Source organism: Heptranchias perlo, chromosome 1 (assembly GCF_035084215.1).
Source record: "Heptranchias perlo isolate sHepPer1 chromosome 1, sHepPer1.hap1, whole genome shotgun sequence".
Taxonomy (NCBI): domain Eukaryota; kingdom Metazoa; phylum Chordata; class Chondrichthyes; order Hexanchiformes; family Hexanchidae; genus Heptranchias; species Heptranchias perlo.
The window spans coordinates 109,547,129-109,570,391 of NC_090325.1; the positions used below are offsets into that span (position 1 = coordinate 109,547,129).

At 39.9% G+C, this 23,263-nt stretch overlaps 1 protein-coding gene across 2 annotated transcripts in view; it reads right to left on the reverse strand.

Moving 5' to 3' along the window:
* LOC137324823 (cytoplasmic polyadenylation element-binding protein 2-like) overlaps positions 1-23,263 on the reverse strand; it is a 117,139-nt gene that overhangs the window by 4,909 nt on the left and 88,967 nt on the right. For both annotated transcript variants that reach the window (XM_067989560.1, XM_067989552.1), the window contains 5 exons: positions 18,903-19,079; positions 18,494-18,583; positions 11,211-11,329; positions 7,684-7,798; positions 6,331-6,512 (listed from right to left, as the gene is read on the reverse strand). In XM_067989560.1, the coding sequence (XP_067845661.1) occupies positions 6,331-6,512; positions 7,684-7,798; positions 11,211-11,329; positions 18,494-18,583; positions 18,903-19,079 (683 nt within the window). The remainder of the gene's footprint in view (positions 1-6,330; positions 6,513-7,683; positions 7,799-11,210; positions 11,330-18,493; positions 18,584-18,902; positions 19,080-23,263) is intronic.

A 23,263-nucleotide genomic window follows, 5' to 3' on the forward strand; every position in this document is an offset into this window, starting at 1 on the left:
GGGGGAGAAAGAAGTCTGAATATTCATTCCCCCATTCTCTATCGAAAAATACATTTTGTAAACACTAATTTTACTTCTGACATTGAGACCCTCAAATCACATTGCTGTCTCCGCTAGGCTGCTCTGGTGACATCACTGATGGAGAATATTCCAATGTAAATAGGGTGGAGACTTCCGACCGGCCTGAGAGTTGATCCAAGGCCACTAGACTCTGGGAAACAATACCACTGGCTGAGAAGAATGCATCCTGTTAACCAAGCAAGCTGTTTTGATGAATGATCCCTACCTCAGGCCAGGCTAACAATAAATGCACACCTTCTTGTGGATAACAGGGACAGCTGAATTATACATGATCATATCAGATTTACAAGAGTGGCCTGTGCTGTGTTGTGCAAGGGAATGAGTCAGTTCTGTGCATGTACAAATTAGTCATCAACTCCATTTATTTTATTCATTCTCGGGATGTGGGCGTATTACTAATAATTAAGGTGCGAACAGCAAGAAAAGTATCAAAATTAAAAAGATGCGTTTTTCAATGTTTTATACAATTTAAGCCATTAAATAAAATTTGAGTAAGAGGTGTTTTTTGAGATGAGGCCTTTGTGTGTCAATGAGGGGCATTTTCTTTCCATTGGAGTGGAAGTAGCTTTGATGCTCAGACACTGAAACCAGCATCAGTCAGGCTCAGAGCATAGCAAATGATCACATGTTCAAGGTGCTGGTCATTGGAGATTTGACAGGAGGAAAAACCTCCCTGGAGTAGTGCTTCGCCGATAACAGCTTCAGCAAAAACTACAAATCCAACATAGGCAATAAGAGGGAGAAAACAATGTTTTATATAAATTATACAAGTAACTGAGAAAAAAAAGGAAAGAACTGTAACTTAAGCAAATACTGAAAATTTATTGTGGGAGGCAGTTGAAAAAATAAAATAAATAATTGACAATAAGAGGCTAAGAGGAGAGAACAAACATCTCAAGGAAATTTTATAAAGAGACAGGTAAATAGTATTACAAATATTATATGTGAGGCCCTATATCTTTCATCATCAGTAAGATACATAATCGGCTGGAAATTGCTTTAAAAAGAACGGTGAGCTCAACAGCACTCAACATTGTTAGCGGCCAAATAAAGGAGCAAGTTCTGGCATTCGCACACACGCAAACAAACGCAGAAATCCAGAACTTGTTCTTCCTGGTTCTCTGGCGATCTGACAAGTTCACCTTAAAGGGATATCGCCGGCTGCAATCAATAGAATCAATGGACCAGAGCCAACTTGCTCTCCTGCCCAGCTGGAAACTAACTAATATCGCCACAAAACATGTACGCTTAAATATACCAGGTCTAAAATAAGTTTTAACAGCGTGTTAAGTCTTAATGACTGGCAAACAACTAAAAATTAACTTTTAAAAATGTGGCGTCTCATTACTCCTTGTTTTAATAGTTTCTGGTCATTAAAATTTTTTTTTTCAAAATTAAAATTTTTTAATGGGGATCGGGCAGGAAAGTGGAGTTGAGGTTGAAGATCAGCTATGATCTGATTGAATGGCACAGCAAGTTCGAGGGGCCGTATGGCTTACTCCTGCTCCTATTTCTTATGTTCAATTAAATTTTTATTTAATTCGATTATTTCTTACTTTTTTTTTCTCATTGTTTTCTCACTATAACTGTTTTTGCCAAATGATTTTATTGTAGTTTTCACTTCCTGGTCTTCACGTTGATGATTGTACTTCAAGTTTTTGACTCTGTGGATTTTCAGGGATGCTGCAATGTGATTGGTCAAGGGGAGAGAGTGATCCTCTCGCTTCTTCTATGGGTTCTAGCTTCGCTGGAGCTAATGCCGGGCTCCTCTCCGCTTCCTATGAGAGGAAGTGTCCCCAGTAAGTTAGTGAGTGAGCATAAATCTATGGAGTGGCGAGCGCTGTTCGTTCGCCGCTTGGAGCAATTTATGGGCCAATATTTTTGCTTCCCATCAGTCATGTGTAAATTTGTTGTATTACAGCAATGGGTGAACCACTGTTGTATTCAGCCTGTAGGGGGAGCTTGGTAAACATCAAACATGTGAGCAATACCACAGGAGACCGACCAGTACTACATTAATAAAGCTATTCAGAGATCAGGAATAGGTTACTGAATTCTAACCTCATCCCATTAAAATAAACAATTTTAAATAAAAATAAAACTTGTAAATACTTCACTTATGTTTACCTTATTTTCCCATTTTCCTACTTTTATATAGTTTCACTTCTATGTAATCTCCAATAAACACACTTAACTACATTCTGATCTCCCTGGGTCCCAAAATCCATTTTTAAGTGGGACACATATTGGAAAAATTCGCCAAAAAACAGCCAATCGAGTGCCAGACATCTCAAATTAACAGATCAACTGTTACTATGTTTTATGCAGAAAAGGGACCTGCATGATACTGGCAATCCAAACATGCCCCACTGAGATAACACGTACAGTATGAATGAGTTAAGAAAAAAAGTTGATTAGGACAAACTAGTGCACCTACAGATTCATCTCCCTTGAACAATGAAGCATTCTAGATAGTCAAATTATATTTTCTATTTATTCTTGCAAAACTAATCAAAATTCAACTTGGTATTCATTCATTCTCCTAATTCAACATTTTTGACTAATTGAGCCATGCATTATTAACAAATCATACTCCAGTCGGTATTTAAACTTATTAAAATAATCAAATGACAGTACAAAAATAATTTCTAAATTAGCCAGTTTTTGTTACTCTTCCATCTAAAACAAATATTACACAGTAGATTTCCTTCTTTGCTCTCACCTTATTGTCAATCTCACGTTTTTGATATAGATGGGACAAATCCTACTTGTGTGTTGAACTACCCATTGTACTGGTACTGAGCACTACAAGTTACATGCTCTCTGACAATATCATTCAACTATACAAGACATTGAGAAACATGGCAGTTTGTATAACGTTGTCCAGTTTAGGTCAGTTCTCTTGTACCTTCAAAAAGGCATGATACTGAATTTGGCAGCACAAGAAGATCTGAGTAAACACTCATTTTGGCTTGATGGTGCAGCAGCTAAGTACACAACTATTGTGAAACAAAATTAATATGCCAGCATGAATTACACTGAGGTTAATTTGAACAGCTGAAGAATTTAATGTTAATTTATAGCCTCAGCCTCTTCACAAGAACAATGACACCATAAGTATACGCTTCATTTAATCACATCTGCAGAAATTGCACATTAATAAATTATGCATACACTGTGCTGCTGTTAATTAAGATTATGCGATGCGTATGTGAGAGTTTTGCTAATAAATTAATAAAAGGAACAATATGTAGGAGGGCAGCAAAGCTAAATCTTGGAAAATGTGTTAATTTCATTAACCAAAAATGGAAACTACAAGGAATCATAGGAAGAACAGTTCTTTGGTTAGCTGGGTGCCTAACATACATAGAATCCCATCCCCATAATTGAGTGTTCATACCATACCGTTTCTGTTTGCAGATATACTCTCCTTGTAGGGACATATCCCTCAGCTCAAAGAATTTAGCGGATCAGCAAGAGCCAAGGTATAAAGACCCTCAAGTATGTGCAAGGGTACTGCTTGATTTTAACCAGTTAAAACCATGCAGCTTACCAGTACATGACACAAGCCAGCTTCCCGCTGCTTGTCTAGCTAGAAAAACTTAGTGGTTAGGATATTAGTTTGCAGGGTTTTCTGGACCTAAGTGGAAGGAATCCAGTCTCCAGTGACAGGTCTACCTCCTTTCTCCCCTCACTGAGCCAGCCCAATCATCAACAGCACCCTAGAGAAATGCAGGCCTGCATGGCTCAGATATTGGATTACAGAGTATGCCACAGAGGTTTGAGTCAGAGTTGGAACCACCTCATTCTCGAGAATCATTAATCGTTGCTCACCTCTCCCATAATTCAATTTAAACACGATTTTTAAAAATATTATTCAAATCTTGCAGAATTCACAACATATTGAACAAATACCTATATTTAAGGCAGATCAGTAGGTGAAGCTATTGCTTCCACGTCTTGTGCTGGTATGTAACAACTTCAGAATTTGAACTGTAGGTATACTTGAAAGAAGCTCCAGTAATGAAACGTGTAGAATCCATGTGTTAAAATAAATTTGCGCATTACTAATACATATTTTTTGAATGATGTGATTGTCTGGTAAGCAATTAAACATGACTATGGGTAACACACACACACACACACACACACACACACACATAAAGTTAGGTGTGAATTGCTAAGAAAACCTCCAATTCAAATATCACAGAAGGTCAAAGCTCTCAGGTCCATGGAGACATTTATCATGTGGACGACAGCTAATTACTGCAGCTGTTCTTAACCACTGAGCTGAAATGACTAATGTTCAGTTCTAAGCTCCTCAGACGTAGGCATTTTGCCTGATCCATCTGTCAATATTACTCTACTCTAATACCAATATTCTAGAATTAGAAGGAAACTGCTACATTCTCAGAGTTAAATGTGACAATTTACTATTAAATACAATAGCTCTGTCACTAGAATACTCTTGCTTGTACCATTATCTTTGACAGAATGTGCATTATTTATAATTTGTTCTGCTAATGGAGAATCAGTATAAATGCAATTCCTCTAAAATTAATTCCATTCTATATTATTTTTCAAAAGGATCATGGAAGAGTATCACAGAGCAAGCACACTGTGGTTTTGAAACATTGAAGTTGCAATGTGAAGTCAAAATGAACCCCATATATGCATCAGCATCATTTTCTTGGTGGAGAGAGAATGAAGGAGGAAGAAAGGTCAAGTAATGATAGCATAGACTTTGAAAGTGGTCAGTAATCCATTCCATATTAATACACAAATATACAAAGATTTACTTCACATTGCATATATCATAATGAGGACCAACAATACTATAGGTGTTGGTTTACTCTAAATAAAGCAGAGGAAAAACAAAAAAATTTAAATGAACATGATAAAATCTTGAGGCAGCTGACAAGAAAACTACAATAGACCAGTAAGATTAAAGTGGTCTCCAAATAACAACGGTTCAAATCTGCTATTTAAGACATTTTATTTATTTAAGAAATTAAAACATGTTCAATGGGAAACTAGTAAAACAACTGAAGCTCTTTTTTCAGCATCGTTGATGGAAGTAGTAGTGGACAATACATTGAGGTCACAAAGTCCTGAGTGACAACGTGTGATTATTAACTGCATCTTAGGGCAATTTTCCAACTTTGTTCTGCTGATGGGGAAGTTCGCCTGCTCCAATCACACATCAAATTCGGCTGTGATTTTCCAACCATTAAGTTGGATGGTTGAAAAATTAAGTGCAATGTGTGCCCTAATTTCCAATATGTGCTTCTGATAGGAGACTTCCCCAGCCAGCAGCTCAAAGTTACAAAATTAGCCTCATATGCAATTTGCAGCTGCTCAGAATAATCCTTAAGGTGTGGTGTGTTTAAACAGTATTCATAAAGATAATTATCGGTGAGGGAGATCATTTGGCCTATCTAGCTCATCCTTCATTGGAACTTACAATGTCCCCTTCCCCGCAGCAGCATCCAACTGCATCTTGAACGATTCCAGAGTTTCTGCCTCCACCACCCTACCCAGAAATCAATGTATCGATCACTTTTTCAATGAACAGCTTCCTGACATCGGTCCTAAACATGCCTTTTACCAGTTTGTACCTACGTCCTGCAGTCATGGTTTAACTTAAAATAGTCTCAGAATCAACCTCTTCTATTCCACTTACTATTTCATATACCTACTTTCAAGTCCAAGTTTTTCTAACCTTTTCTCATAACTCAGTTCTCTAACAGTAGGATTCAGCTTCATTGCCTTTCTCTGCACTGCTTTCAGGGTTTCGATGATTCCCTCGCACTTCAGTGACCAGAGCTGAACGCAATATGCAAAGTGCAGCCTTGCCAGAGCATGATGATCTTAGACAAAGTTCCTAAAATACAATCACTGCACATAGGATTTCTTGACCTTATATTCACAAAAAACATATTACAGCACTTCAAGAAGCAGATCTACAATGTTGCTTCAAGGTCCATTGCTTTCAACTTTGCTCCACTTATACCAAGCGATGGATGCTACAACAGCTGGAACAAAAAATCTGTGCATGTGCAAATTTCTCCATGCACAGCTGTTCCAACATTTTGATTAGTCAGGTCACACAATTTCACAGGGTGCATTTTTGCACAGAGTCCTGATCTTCTGCAGTCAGAGGTAACAGCTGATGAATTTCATAGATGTCTTCCAAAATCTAAGTAAAACAAGTCACCGGGTCTACTAACTTCACAGAATGACACTTACCCGTTTATCAATATCTCCATGCTGTAGCTGAACAAATCGAGCACTGATGGCAGCTATATAGCTCTGCTGATTCGAGAAGGCAACACGCCCTGCACCTTTAGGGTACTTTAGCTCTGGGTCAGTATCAATCCCCGCATAACATACTCCACCATAAAGTCGATCCATTATCATAGCTAACTCCACTGCAGAAGAAGAAATACAAAGACTTTTAAACCCGGAATGATACGAATTGAAGTGAACAAATTGTCTAAATAGAATAGAGATGTTCTTAAAAACAAATTAAGTGGATGTCCCTTCGTAGTGGGCCTACTGGTCAGTGTAAGTTACATAATTGTTTAACCAGGTGGCTGTTTATTAATAGTTATAATCACCATGAACCAGTCCCTGCTTTCTGATTAGCTTAATTTTCAGCATCATCAACCAATTGACAGAAATCCATGATACCGGCATGTGAAGCACGATAGGAAAAAGTAATAAAAGTCAACTTTTTAGGAACAAAATAGATACGGACAATGGATTTATATTGTTAACCATTTGCTATAATAGTTCGCATTTCAGTTACAAAAAAGCAATCAGAAGAGCACTGTGAGTATAAAAAATGACGTGGCTCCATATTGTGCTCCTTAATTCTAGATTACAACATCTAGCATTCAAAATTCAGACCATCATTTAATCCTAGATTACATGACAGAGATTCATCAGTTCAATTCAGCATTTAAAAGGAAACAAACATATTTCAGAAATGTACAATTCCACTGATTTACATTGGTAACTAGACAGATTTTGTCCAGTTTCATGTCAAGTTTTGATGTTGATGACGACAACAAGTTACATTTATAAAGTGTCTTTAAAGTTAAAGTATCCCATCTGCAATAAGATGGGAAGCAATAAGACATTCAAAGATTTTGAAGAGGAAAGAGGTTGGAGGTGGGGTTGTAGTTCGCAAGGACAGAGGGTCAAGTATGAGTTTTTTGAAGGCAGGTGATGACGGTTGTTTTGATAGAGGGGGCAGTGCTTGAAGAAAAGTAACCATTTACATTGCCAGCTAGAATGGGGGCAGGAAGCGCAATGGGAATTCAGGAGTTTATTGGGAATGGGGTCGAAGGAACAGAAATTAGGTCTCATGGACAAGATGAGATTCATGGTCTGCAAGCTTGTAGTTTCCTGTTGCACACTGGTACTAGTGTATTGTGTACGGCATTGCTTAGTCAGCACTATGAAGCATTTAAGGTTAAGGCAAATCTAAGATACAAGATCATTTGACTGGTATGAAGTTATTAACATTTTTCAACACATTGTTCTACACCCAGAAAGATTTTTTTCAAATATTTCAATGGAATATTTTTCTTTTACCAGCTCTCAGGGGGCGAGGAACCCCTCCTACAAAAATGGTTTTGCGAGGATCAAGTGGCTGTGAACCGTCCATTACAAAGTCGCTGTCACTTAGATTCCATGGCCGGATCTGGACCTAGTTAAAAATAATAGAAATGTTGAATTCACCTAGCTGTTGCTAAACAAAAAAAATGGACAATCATAACATAAGGAGAATCATGTGACTGGCATTCTCCAATATCAATGAATAAATGTTGGTCAAACAGCAAACAGAGACAACTTGCTGTCAAATAATCATATTATGACACAATTGAGACTTTACACAAGCCACCATACTTTAATGAATTATTCACATGCAACATTTATGGTATCCCCAAAAAAGATCACAACCCAACTGGTCATAGGTTGGAGAAATCTGCATGAAAGTGTGGCCTATACACTAGAGTGTATGGTAATTTAGAGGCTCAGATATCAGACCATGATAGTAGTTTGAGCAGTTTATAAACCACATTTGAACCCAAGATTAGATTATAATCCAGAAATCTGTCTAGGGTTTTCATTTTCTCTCTTTGCCTAATAGCGGATTTGCTACCAAGACTGCCACCCATACCACTGGATGTACAACAGAGGTCTGAGGATGACTACTCTACTTCCGTGTGAGTTGGGTGAGGTTAAAAAGTTATGTACCTCCACACAGCAGCATTGTAGAGGTCAGGAACTTAGCGTATGTGGTTTGTGGGTAAACACAAGTCTTAAACTTGTGATGCATGAATGTACTGGAAACCACCTTGGTAACTTCTGTTATTTGTTAAAAGTAACAGTTTGCTGTCTGCAAGGAGTCTGAACGGAGATCAGACATCGCACACATAAAACACAGATGCAAGTCCCGTCCCTATGTTTACAAATTGATGAGTTATGTTAAAACATTGAATAAAGGTTCACTACTAAATCCCACATCCTCCAATCTGCATGCCAGTCCTCAGCAATCTGCCGATCTGAGTTGGTACCATGCCTGTGAGAGAGCGTGCACCAAAGTTCTCTGTTGATGCACTAGAGGCCTTAGTGCAAGAGGAGAACAGAAAGAGGGATCCTATATCCGCAGTGGGGGGGGGGGGGGAAGCAAGAGACCCTCCAGACATATGCCCAAAAGGCAGTGGGAGGCAGCAGGGGACGCAGTCAATACCAGGCACACAGCACCACGAACATGGATGCAGTGCAGGAAGAAGTTCAATGCTTTGACACAAGTGGTCAAGGTGAGTGAGGTCAACTGTTAAGTGGCATCTCCTACCAACTACACCACTAGCCTCATCCGCTGCTCCACGCACTACACCCCCCATTACCCACATACCAACAAACTCTTTCCATCAGTACTCAACTCTTCCAATCAGATGCTTCCTCTCACCTTTACGCATTACCACTGTTACAAGCTGCCCACTCACAACTCACAGGTCACACACACTGGCAGTTATTCAACCATGACAGGCACATCACCCAGACACACATCCCGCTTTCTTGCAGGAGAAGGTGGCGCGTAACAGGAGGCAGCAAGTGGCAGTGACATTTAGCCCCTCGAACCTGTTTCACCATTCAATGAGATCATGATTGATCTGTGTCCTAACTCCATATACCCGCCTTAGCCCCATATCCCTTAATACCCTTGGTTCACTGAAATCTATCAATCTCAGATTTAACATTCACAAGTGAGCTAGCATCACCCGCCATTTGCAGAAGAGCATTCCAAACTTCTCCCATCCTTTGAGTGTAGAAGCATTTCCTAACTTCACTCCTGCATGTCCTGGCTCTAAATGTTAGGCTATATCCTCGCATCCTAGTATTCAAGTATAGGAGACCTCCAAAAATAGTTACAAATGCATCAGCAGCCAGAAGCAATAATCCAGCCACTAACCTGCAAGGTCCCTTTAAATAGCGCTGATGGGGGGGGGGGGAAGAGGGGGTCTACCAGGCATTCTAAGACATGTTCAGATGGTTGTGGTTAAAACTGTGTGTTGAGTTGAGCGTTAAGTCCCAAAATGGTGTCTATCACTTTAAATCAGCATTGCATGATGATTGTATCTATTTTCTCCTTACTTTACATGCTGCCGGCATTCGGTATTTCGCATGCGCTAAAACCTATACCAAGATAGCGTCCAGCGCACGTCATGCTGAAAATGTGCGTGCACAGCCAAGACGCCAGCGTGGCATTTCAGAAGGCTGCGTAGCGCCGAAACAACGGGTGCAACACGGCCCAATTTTTTGCCCAACCACTTTTGGCAGAGTTTTTTGGTCATTGCAGCAAGTGCAGGAATGCTCATCAAGCCACACACATCTTGTTTTTACATTCACCAACCTAAGCAGGTTTTAAGATAACCAGGGGTTAGATTCTGAAATGTATCTGTAACCAAATCTTCCACTGTAATTGCTCATTCCAATGGTGACCTTGTTCTGTGAAGTGTTTTACTTTTCAGGACTAATAATTTTCTTTTGTACAGCACTGCTGACAAACAATGAGGGTATCAAATTATCCTTAATCATTAATACATAAAGGATTCAAACCTGAAACATTTGAACATGTGAAGTAGACTGTAAGTTAACTGCACAAAACCTCAGCGACCATTGCTAGAGGGCTTTTAGAGACTCTCATCCCCCGTGTATCTCTATTAAATAACAATTTAACCTACTTCGAATGAAAGCCAAACCTATACTGCTGGAAAGCACTTGCAACACTAATTCCAAAGTGTTTATCTTTTTCCTTTCCCTTCCTCCAGTTCACACAAATGAAAAAACATGAACTGATGGCTATCTGTCGTCACTCTATTACACCTGGCCAAACAGTTTGTTCACACACATTAAGTGTTTAGGTTAATTGGACCAATGCAACCTATTGACAGGAATATTAATGGTAAACAGTAAAAGTGTTTTAGTACAAATTAGTTTTGGTACAAATAAAGTAAAACAGAACTACTTCAAAAGAGTTTCATTTCTAAACACTTCTAACAGAATAACTGACACAGCCTTATCCTCAAGTTTCTTCACAAAAAGAAACACGTCTAGCCTCCCAATCATGATTGCCAGTTCCCAGCATTTCTGAGGCAAAGTGCTAAAATATGTCCTTTTTTTGCCGAGTCTTGGCTATTAACACTCCCTGCTGCTCAATGCTTTCAGTCAGGCAACAGAGGGTGATGGAACCCGAGGCTAGTGAACATAAATTATGTTTCTAAATCCAGTCTCAAACGTGCCAAAACATTCACCTTGTTTTTTTTTAATTTAAGGATAAGGATCTTATCCAGGAATATTTCTTTCATTTGTGAAGTAAATTTATCTATTGCCACCCAGATTTCAGAAATGTATTTCTAGACCATCCAGCGCAAACATAAGAATATGCAGAAGCCAGTTTGTCACACTGATGATAGCGTTCCAACTGCTTAACCTTGAGCACACACATCTTTTTAATTATACCCCTCTTTTTCATTTGCTTCAAGGACTACAGCTGGTGTGATGAATAATGGTTATTGCCTACAAGCACTTTGAGATGCATTCTACAAACTTACAGGCTTGTCCTTGATGGTGGGGCTTGAAACACAAAGATAGAGTTTACCATCCTCTTCAATACAAGCATCAATCAGAGCCTGGACAGAACTCTCCTCTTGAAACAGGAGAAATGCATAGCCTGCAACAGAAGAAGAAACTGTAAATCAGCAAGCACTGCTCCATTTATTTAGTCTTCAACTATATTTCAAAACTAACAGCAATTTCTAAGAAACCATAAATAGCTGCATGCAATTTGTCTAAAATGCTATTTTTATCCAAAGCCTGCAATGTACAACTGGGAACAAGGGAAAAGAAACCATACAAAAAGAAAGTCACCCCGGGCTGCCAATATGCATCTGTTAGTGGTGGGTGCAGAACGGAAGAAGGTCGCTGCTGGCTCTCAATCATTTGGGATTAGGAAGACCAGGGGTATCTGGGGGTGTGTGTGTGTGTGTGTGTGTGTGTAGGAAGAACATATTCAGAATATCTTTAAGCTTATTAGAAAAAGCAGGGACACTACAGAGCCTTTTTTCGTAACTGTCAGGTACGTCAGCAAAAATATACTAGCAATTAAGGAAATTACAAGGTACTGTTATCAAAATATATAAATACAGATTTGTAATGGGTAAGCATGAAATAATATTTCTAATGTTACTTATTTTATAAACTTGATTGATAAATTAAGTATATCATGATTATACAGAATTTTGTATTACTTTAATAACATTTTCTAAATTATGATGTATGGTTGCCATATGAGACCCATCAGTAGCTACACCCAAACATTAGCATACACATTCCTCAAATGAGGCAAAAGGTTCTCAAGAGATTTCATCCTCTTCTGTACCATGGAGCACTGGGGAAGCAAGAAGCCAAATTTAACTATGCTACGCAGCTGAGTACTTCCCAAGGGCAAAACCGTCCACGATGAAACAGATAAGAATCTTCCAATTACATTTTGGATTCTGCATTTTACACTCAACATTGCCAGAATGAACTTTTACAAGCAGGCATTTAAAATGATTTAGAACAATTCAGCAACTATGACTGCAGTTTAGTTCCCCCCATGTTAAAATGCTATAGTAATTTGGCCTTCAAAGTATAGATAATAATAGGTGTTTGTAATAAGCTATATAATGCTTTTTTTAAATTACCTTGATTTTCTTTTTATTATGTAAACCATGTCTCTTATTAAGATATATTCATGGGTCTGAACATCTTATTAACAAACTTTCCAGGTAAATAAGCACCATAAACATATTTCCAACCTAGAAATAGTGCTATTTGGTTCGGACTGGAATCACAACTATCCCAGGAAATACATACCCTTTTTAATTAAATCATTAGGTAAACAAATGGCAGCTGATCAGAAAACTTCTCTAATGCTTCCACATCAGCTGTAACTTGTCAGCCTTGTTTCTTCATCAATTGCATTAAAAAGTGGTTCAACAAAATCATAGCCAATGGGATTACAGCAAAACTCTCATAACAGTACACAGCTTTACTTTGGAACCTTGAAAAATTTAGTCTTAGCACTACAATTAGAGTATGTCTACATTAGGTTTAAATTTGCATCATAACTTTCCATTCGACTGAATGAAAAAGAGCTGGTGGAACCATTTTGTCAGTCAGAGGCCTACTCTTTTAATGTGGATCCCATTTTCCAAATGGATGATACTTCACAGGATGCACGCAAAAATAAGTGAAGTATTTTAGATTAAAATGTATAGAATTGTTCAAATAGGGCATTTTAATTATCAGGTGAAAAATAAAAAACAGGGAGAGAACGTGAGATAATGAGCAAAAGATGAAAATCGGAGAGACCACTTTTTTGAAAAAATATTAATTTTCAGGGTTTAGGGCTAATATTAACAGCAGTAAAAGTACTTGTGACATCCAAACAGCTATATAACTGTCTTCCTGGACGACAAAAGAAATAGTGAGAAAGATGAAACGGAAAAAAGGGGCGTATGACAGACATCAGGTTGATAACACAAGTGAGAACCAGGCAGAATATAGAAAGTTCAGAGGGGAAGTGAAAAAGGAAATAAGAGGGGCAAAGAGAGAGTATGAGAATAGACTGGCGGCCAACATAAAAGGGGATCCAAAAGTCTTCCACAGGCATGTAAACAGTAAACGGGTAGTAAGAGGAGGGGTGGGGCTGATTAGGTACCATAAAGGAGATCTACTCATGGAGGCAGAGGGGATAGCTGAGGTACTAAATGAGTACTTTGCTTCGGTCTTTACCAAGGAAAAAGATGCTGCCAGAGTTTCAGTAAAGGAAGATATAGTTGAGATACTGGATGGGCTAAAAATTGATAAAGAAGAGGTGAAAGGCTAGCTGTACTTAAAGTAGATAAGTCACCCGGTCTGGATAAGATGCATCCTAGGTTGCTGAGGGAAGCAAGGGTGGAAATTGCAGAGGTACTGGCCATAATCCTCCAAACATCTGAAGATATGGGGGTGGTGCCAGAGGACTGGAGAATTGCAAATGTTACACTCTTGTTCAAAAAAGGCTGTAAGGATAAACTCAGCAACTATAGGCCAGTCAGTTTAACCTCAGTGGTGGGGAAACTTTTGGAAATGATAATCCAGGTCAGAATTAACAGTCACTTGGACGAGTGTGGATTGATTAGGGAAAGCAAGCACTGTTTAACTAATTTGATAGAGTTTTTTGATGACGTAACAGAGAGGATAGATGAAGGCAATGCAGTTGATGCGGTGTATATAGACTTTCAAAAGGTGTTTGATAAAGTGACACACGGTAGGCTTATCATCAAGATTGCGGCCCGTGGAATAAAGGGGGCAGTAGCAACATGGGTACAGAATTGGCTAAGGGACAGGAAAAAGAGAGTAGTGGTGAACGGTTGTTTTTTGGACTGGAGGGAGGTGTACAGTGGTGCTCCCTAGGGGTCGGTGCTGGGACCACTGCCTTTCTTAATATATATTAATAACTGGACTTGGGTGTACAGGGCACAATTTCAAAATGTGCAGATGACAAAACTTGGAAGAGTAGTAAACAGTAAGGAGGATAGTGATAGACTTCAAGCGGATATAGACAGGCTGGTGGCATGGGCGGACACAAGGCTGATGAAATTTAAAATGCAGAAAAATATGAAGTGAAACATTTCGGTAGGAAGAACGAATATAAACTAGAGGGCACAACTCTAAAAGGGGTACAGGAACAGAGACATCTGGGGGTAAATGTTCACAAATCGTTGAAGGTGGCAGGGCAGGTTGAGAAAGCGGTTAAAAAAGCATACGGGATCCTGGGCTTTATAAATAGAGGCATAGAGTACAAAAGTATGGAAGTCATGATGAACCTTTTTAAACACTAGTTCAGCCACAACTGGAGTATTATGTGCAGTTCTAGGCACTGCACTTTAGGAAAGATGTGAAGGCCTTAGAAAGGGTTCAGACGAGATTTACTAGAATGATTCCAGGGATGAGGGACTTTACTTGTGTGGATAGACTGGAGAAGCTCGGGTTGTTCTCCTTGGAACAGAGACGGTTGCGAGGAGATTTGATAGAGGTATTCAAAATCATGAAGGGTCTAGACAGAGTAGATAGAGAGAAACTGTTCCAGTTGTTGGAAGGGTCAAGAACCAGAGGACATAGATTTAAGGTGATTTGCAAAAGAACCAAAGGTGACATGAGGAAAAACTTTTTTACACAGCAAATGGTTAGGATCTGGAATGCACTGCCAGAGGGGGTGGTGGAGGCAGATTCAATCATGGCCTTCAAAAGGGAACTGGATAAGTACTTGAAAGGAAAAAATTTGCAGGGCTACGGGGATAGGGTGGGGAGAATGGCCTCCTTCCGTGCTGTAACCTATGATTCTATGAAAACAAGGTCTGTTTCATTATCATGGTATGTGAACTAAAAACTTAAAAATAAAACATGAATTTCTTTAGACCTGCAAGCTGTCTAAAGACTTCAAATTGACATCCTTAGTGGCAAATTATTTCCCCCATTTCTCTCAATGCCATATACCTTCCCCAGATAAGGTGGCATGGATGAACACCTGCTTCTGGAACAACTCCAATCCTGCTCAATAATTAGCTGCTAAAACATACACAAGAGTGACTCAGGGTAAATTGATCCCAAATTTTCTCTCTTCTCCTGAAGGAATCCACCCTCCACTTGGCACCTCACCAACACGGCAAAACAAAGATCTTAACTCAATATGCAGGAAGCCTTTGGCACAAACTTATGCCATACCGTTCCACTGTGCTGCTACATAGCGTTTCTAAGGCCACCCGACCAGCCCCATAACTCCCTGCTTCTTTTGAGCCACAATGTGTTGTTTCTGTGCTATCATATTTTTGAGTTGCAGGAAGCTTAGAATATACAAAATAAATGGAATGTTTCTTGAAGCAGTTAGATGTCATCTGCATACTTTAATGGTTGAAGGTAGATCATTTTTAAACGTGTTAAAAACAGTTGGAGGAAGAACAGATCCCTGGAGGAGTCCGTTCTTCTAGATCCTCCATGTGCTTAGCTTATTGTCTAGCATCACCTGTCTCCAAACATCAACTGTGCACCCATAACAACCCAATGAGGTAAAATCTTTGACCTCTTGACCAGTAAGTCAGTGTGCCAGACAGTATCATATGCTCCTGCTACGTCAAGAAACATGATCCTTGTCTTCTTTTTGTTGAAAACCATTTTCAATATAGGTGGTAAGAGCAAGAACTTGGTCACAAGTGCTGTTATTTGGTCACCCTTCAGAGCCTGCTCTACTGTGGGTATAATTCTTTGCAGAATTAGTCGTTCCAGACGTTTGTAAGCACAGCTCAGAAGCGATACAGTATGGTTGTTAGCTGGGAGGGAGTTGTTCTTCCCCGGTTTTGGTATAGCTACCACTTTAGTTTCTCTACTTTCTCCCCTTATAGGAGAAGAGAGCCCAGAATGCACGGGAGAGGGTGAGGACCGGAGGGGGGCTGCAACAGGCAGTCATGCTCACAGACGCGGAGCAGGAGGTGCTGGAACTGAGCCGCACCCTCGAGTGCCTGTCCGTCGGGGATGCCGAGACTGGCACCTGACAAACGTCTAGTGACAGAACTTAAAAATTCAGCACACACAATATCAATTCATGGTAACATGCCTTGCCATCTTCAGCACCTCAACATCTGTCATCATGATTAATATTGCCTTCTGTTCTCTTACAGGGCCTTCAGTGACCGCTGTGACAGCAGAGGGAGATTCCACTGAGGGGGCACCGTCACATCTGAGCGAGCCATCCACCAGCGCAGATACACACACCTGGATGGGTCCACCTTCTCAAGTTAGTTGGGATCGCACATGGTGAGTCACCACACACGTGAGCACCAGCAGACACTGGTGGCAGGGGCAGCTGTGGAGAGTCCGCGTCGGTGGGAGCATTCTTCTCCAGGATCTGCTCAGCTGGACACAGATGCTGAACCGTGGGGGCCATCCATTAAAAGGAGAATGATCGAGGGGCAGCAGCACATTTGGAACAGGTGCCATGCGCCCTCTCCATAATTGCGTAGAGGATGGAGGAGTCCAACTCCTGCATGAGTGGAATGGTGGCACAGGTAAGGAAGGGCATCTCAGATACTGTCACAAGGATGTGAGGGCATCCCTGAGACAGTGTCGCGGGTAAGTGCGGGAATGTCTGCGATGGAGGGAAGGCTAGCCTCCATCGAGCTTCAAGCACGGCTCACAAATGAGTTAATTCAGGCCCTGACAACGGCCCTTCGGACTCAGGGTGAACAACATTCTGCCACCTTAAACAGGCAGGCAGACACTCTAGCACTGGCCTTGCAAGGCTTCACACATGTCCTCCAAACTGTCGTCCAACAGAGTGGTAGGAGTGATGTGAGCCTGGCCCAGGCCCAGGGGAGGGATGATGGCGAAAGGGGACATGGAAGTGGGGACACCACTCAAAGTGCCCCCACATCTCGCTCGTTGCCCCCCTCTCAACCAGTACCCGCAATGCTGCCTCCTCTCCAGGTGGCCGAGTCTGCCCCTGCACAGGTGCAGTTGGAGCAGTCTTTGGAGGGGCCCTCATGGGCACCAAAACCCACAGGGCATAGGCCTAAAGCATCTAATCGGTCAGGGCATGAACAAAAGCAACCTGCCACTACCTCTGCTGCAGCCATAGCGGATGCACCACTTGGAAGTAGTCGGAAGCGAAAGGCGAAGGTTTTGTAAGCACAAAGGAGATGCACAAGGGTGTTTGACGGTTGGTCATGTTTTTTTATTTATATTTGCTTTTTGTTAAACGCACATTAAATATTATTATTGTCACCCCTACTGCCACATCTTGGTCATTCTTGACTGGCTTCTGTAATAAGGCCCTTTCATGAGGTTCACCACGAACGCCCACACTAGATGCCACCCATTGGGTCACTCTACAGTGGGTGTATGTGTAGTTGCAGGACTGTTTTGTGCAGGGAACTGGTGTGGCCGCTGCTCTGTCCAGGTGGTGAGGACTGGACTCTTCACACTGTCTGATGTTAGGGGAACTGTTCACATAGCAGTGGGGTCCGCAAAGTAGTTAAATGTGTTTGCACAGCAGAGTTTTTGGTGGAAAGTAAGAATTTTGAGTGAAAACACAAAGGTCTTGCAGCCAAAACTTTGTCTGAAGTGACAGAGTGCCCTGCTGCAATACATTAGGTTTTCTCCCCACCTGTCAAATAATCATTTGCATCTCCCACTGGCTGCTGGCTGAAACACGTCTGATACAACAGGGAGTGTTTCCCACAGCACGGGAAACACGCTGAGGATCCTTCAAAATTGCACCCCTGCCAAAATGTCTACTCAATGAGGTCTCTCAAGTACCTCAATTATCTGACCAACGATGTAAATCATCATCCCGCCGGCTTTAATTGCCGGTGGGAGTCCTGCATTCAGGAGGTGTGCACGTACCCGAACGCGTCACTGGGGAACCCGGAAGTCAGCGGGTTGGAGCCGGGCTCTGAACCCGCTCCAGATTTATACAATTTTAGGAGGCCCCCCCCCCACCCCACCCCCAACGCACCCGTTCCGCCATCCGAAAATTGGTACCAAGGAGTAGTTAAAGTGACTAGCATAGATGCATTTAAGGGGAAGCTAGATAAACATATGGGGGAGAAAGGAATATGTTGATGGGGTTAGATGAAGAAAGTTAGGAGGAGGCTCGTGGGGAGCATAAACCTGTTGGGCCGAATGGCCTGTTTCTCTGCTGTACATTCTACGTGATTCTATGTAATAAAACAAATTCAAACTGTCTCTAGTTGGTTACAAATGGAAAAATATATCTGAGAGAGACACATTAAAATTAAATTAATTTCCTTACCTTTTGGTGGAAAGTAGGATTTGCTTTCAGCCTTATGAGGCCAGTCGACAACCAAAGGTCCAAAACGGCGAAAGCTGGCAGTAATTTCATCTGTAAAAGCAGTGATTAACAATGTATGTAATCTCTACAAATAAATACAGTAAAGAAATGAAGAAGGGTGGTAGAAGTTTGGAACTCTCTTCCGCAAACGGCAGTTGATAATAGCTCGATTGTTAATTTTAAACTGAAATTGATAGATTTTTGTTAACCAAAGGTATTAAGGGATATGGGGCTAAGGCAGGTATATGGAGTTAGGGCAAAGATCAGCCACGATCTCACTGAATGGCGGAACAGGTTCGAGGCACTAAATGGCCTACTCCTGTTCCCATGTTCCTAATCAACGCCACAGAAATTTCACAACTATCATTACCTTCATCGATATCTGGTGGAAGACCACCAACAAACACTTTTCGTGAGTATCGTTCAATTCGTTCCCCATTCTGGTGAGATGAGCAGCAATTAACAGAATTCAGAACCCCAGGGACAGTCTGGTCACCATGTCCATCATCAAGAAAACCATCTTCTATTGGGAACAATGAGGAACGACCTGCAAAAAGTGAGCATCAATTGAGATTTCAAAAATTCAGCTGTATCACACAACTAAGGACTAAGGCCTTAAAATTATTCAGTTAGCATAATGCATTTGTATGAAATTTCTTTGTGATGCAAAATGAAGTAAAATCTAAAGTTTAATGAGCAGAATAAAAGAGGCCATTTTGTTTACAACAAACAGTTGCATTTATATATCACAAAGTTTAAAAAAAACTTTTCCAGGCACTTCACAGATAGGTGAATGACAAAATGATGCTAAAACTTTGACACAAGCTTTGATGAAGGTAGGTTATTGTCAGGAATAAAGTACATGTATATGGTTTATAAAATCCAACCTTATTGAACCTGTTAATTTCATCTCTGCGAACTAAAAACTCTGCAGAAATTTGAAGACAGTTTGTATCTTCACGCAAAAATAAAAAAATTGATGGCATCTTTGTTTGATTAGCCAGAGAATATAATACTAGTGGCTGTTTTGCCATTATGAATGACCACGAAGACTGTTCACTTCGACACAAATTACTCAACATAAAGACCTATCTTCCCACTTCTGTGTATCAATGTAAAGCATGAAACACAAACCTATTCAATTTATATTTGCAATGCTACAGATCTACTCTTCACTTGGGTTATTACTATATAAAATAGCCATTGATTAAAAACGCCTTAAAAAAGACATAGGATCTGTAGCATGTTGTACCAGGTTGGACCAATGTCAAATTTACTTTTGGCCAATAATTTGGGATGGAGATTGGAGTTTTCATCCCTACCAGGAAAGGAGTCCATGGCTATCTAGACATGTTAGATGTAAACTTAAGAAAGTTTAAAATATACTGTGAACACCACAAAGAGCCATTTTTTAATGTACCAAATTCAGTAACAGACACATAAATCTAAGTACTCTGCTTACTACTGTCAAATAGGTGCCAATTTAGTTCATTTGTCTGTTTCAGATCATAACTAAGAGTTCTGTTCTGCAGGCATATGGGATGATTAGTAATGCAATTAATAGCATAGTATGGTTGGTATCTAGTTTCCTGAAAGCAAAAGGTGCACAGCAAAGATGGCCTCTTGTTTACAACATGCTGACTCAAGTCATGGTGCTGTCAAACTCAGAGACTAAGTGGTGCTTGTCTAATAATGAAGTGACTCTGGCTGAGTGCTCCAGCAGGGTTTAAACTACAAGTTTTAATCCAGAGGTGAACCCATGTTCTATTCCTTTGGAGTGCAATTTGTACTATTTACAGGATTTATCACAGCAGTAGTAAAAGCACATGAGAAGAACTATAAATAAACCCATTTCACAGCTGCAAAAGTCTGAGTATAAAATGGTTTATATTTTCTAAAAAGGTTACATTTAAATGACTAAAAACAGAAGCAAAGGCAGAAGAGGGAACAAATGTATACAAGCTTGTAATTGTCACAATGACACACCAGAATTTGAAATTTAGCTGTACATCTCCACCCCATATTCTTATCAATTGATATAAATGCATATCTAGGCTGTAGGATATACGAGTGAGATCACCCACCACTGGGTAACAGTTTATAGCAAGAATGAAACTGTAAACACAGAATCTTGTATCCATCAAAGTTTAAATCAAATTATGTGGAAATACTGCAGGCAGTTATTCTGTTAAGAAAGAATTACATCAATAGACAGAGCAACATTCGCAAACTTCAGTAAAATACGTCAAAGTCAGTGGAAGCATCTCAAGATTCTAGCTCTGATCATTGCTCCTGCTGGCATGGCCTAGAATATTATGAGGCATGAGTACTAATATACTTTAGTACACAGCAAAATACAAATATATAATAGATTTATTTTATCTTTCTAAACTGAAAAGCTTGAAGCTAATCGCATGTTCAGCATGGTGCATAAACATTGTTGTACAAAAGCAATTAAAAGATCTGGGAGCTATGTTAAACTTGATTGCCCAATATCAATGCATTTTGTTTTAGTCTGGACAGGGAGAGAATGTCAGTTTTATTTGACTTGTGTTTGTAAAGGAAATATCAATTTATGAGTATTGAGAATGGCTTATACCTGTTGAACTATTTTACTGTCAGTTTTCATGGACGTGTAAATTTAAGGTTGTACAACTGTACTTAATTCTACAAAGTTATACTTGATCTTGGTATTGCAAAAATGCTTAGTGGAGACAAGGTAGCCATTCAGGCTGAGATGATTGAGAACCTGTACTAATGGAGCAATGACATTGCAGAAACCAATGGAGACTGCAGGATTAGTGCAAGCTGCAATATCAATTCCAGTTATACGTGCATGTACAGAACTCCTCTCCCAGGTGAAAAAAATTTAAGGAATATATTTTCCAATTGGCAAAGTTGAATCATACTATATTACTCTATATATTATCTTTGGGCAGGCATTAACCAGTTTATTCGAGGGATCCCCAAGCACTTTTGAAACAAGATTTAACACCACACTGGAGTTATACTCGCAATTTTCATTTTCACATCGTTCACCTGAGGAAGGAGGTAGCCTCCGAAAGCTTGTGAATTTAAAATAAAATTGCTGGACTATAACTTGGTGTTGTAAAATTGTTTACAATCGTCAACCCCAGTCCATCACCGGCATCTCCACATCAAACCCAAGTTGTAAGAGACTATCTCCTCCAATAGGTCTCACACTGTTTCTCTCTAGAGTCAAGTAACGGCCCTACTCTGAAGTTATTCTATAACTTTAGAATTGGTACAAAATGAAAACCATTTCACAGTTTCACAACCTTCTTTAAACTTGCAGTATAAACACCCTAAGACAGGTTGCTTAATCTTAGCTGCTTTGATTTAGAATTTATGGTACAGTAAAGCAGTTTTATTCAACTCGTCCCAGTTCATCTTGGGGGTGGGGGAGGGGGTGTTCACTAAATGCCAGATTCAGAGGACCAGAGAGCACTGGTTGGAGGCTGCAGAGGTTGGATGGAGTGAGCCATGAAGATTTTGTAAGTAAAGGCAAGGATACAATACAAAAAGAAATCAAAAATCTGTATTTGGCAGTAACCATCCAGATAAGCAAATACTGTAAAGGACAGAAAACCTGCACTAATTAAGCTATGGACTAAAGAGGGAAAGCACTGGGGGATTTCAAAGAAAGAGAATATTACATCTAAAACTATAATTTACTCTGCTATCATTATTTTCCATATAACATAAGTTATATTCCTTTTGGAGTGGCTTATCCATTTTGAAAGAGGCTAAAATCAGTACTTAAAAACTGCATTTCTCTGTCAATAACCAACTCCAAATAATGCAAATGTAAGATTAACTCCATGTGGTCATCTTGTATACATTTTCCAAGAAAACAAGTTTAATTCTAGTCCATGAAGTGGGCTACGAGCCCTCTAGAATGGATCTTCTCTGATCATCATTAACAGTAAATACATTCCAGCTGTGCTGAAAAGGTGAAAAGCTGAAAAGCATCACCCAAAATTTTACTTCCATAGAAACTAAGTAAACACGATTGCACATCATTTGGTGGAACAGTTAGTTTTCAGATTTTACACATGGAAAGAAGAATAGGATGATAATTTCTTAAATTAGGCAGAATTTAGACAGCACTGCCCTGTTTTCATGCCAACTAAGGCAAGGATGTGATTAAGGCATGAGTTTGCAGACTCATCCAGCTAACACTGAAAGCACTGTAATAGCAGTTTACAAATAAAATTTAACATGAATCCACATGGTCACAAGGAAGCTCTTTATAGTTTGTGTTAATGCCAGATTCAGATCCTAGATGAGGCCTTCTTTTCTCATTCTTTTTTTTTAGAAATTTGGATAGTAAAGGGCATTTCTGAAATTAAGTTCCCTTCTAAAAAAGAACTAACAGTAACATGTTGCACACAACCCAATAAAATGGTTCTTGTAGGCCTTGAGGCAAGATACTACTAGTGATTCATCCCATGGTGGGGGGTCACCTTCTGCATCCTGGCAACAAATTATATTTTTTTCCTCATCTGCATGATTGAAGCCAATCGCCTGCGCTGATTCATGTTGGCACTTGCCTCTGGCGTTAATCATCCAGGCAGCTAAATTCTCTCTCCATCTGAAACATATCCCTATTAATGCTGAATATAAAATTTGTGTGTAGTACAAATGAAGTTATTAGAAATTTTAGCTCCTTATTGGGTAAAGGCACTGTTTAGTGTAACACAGAGTCAT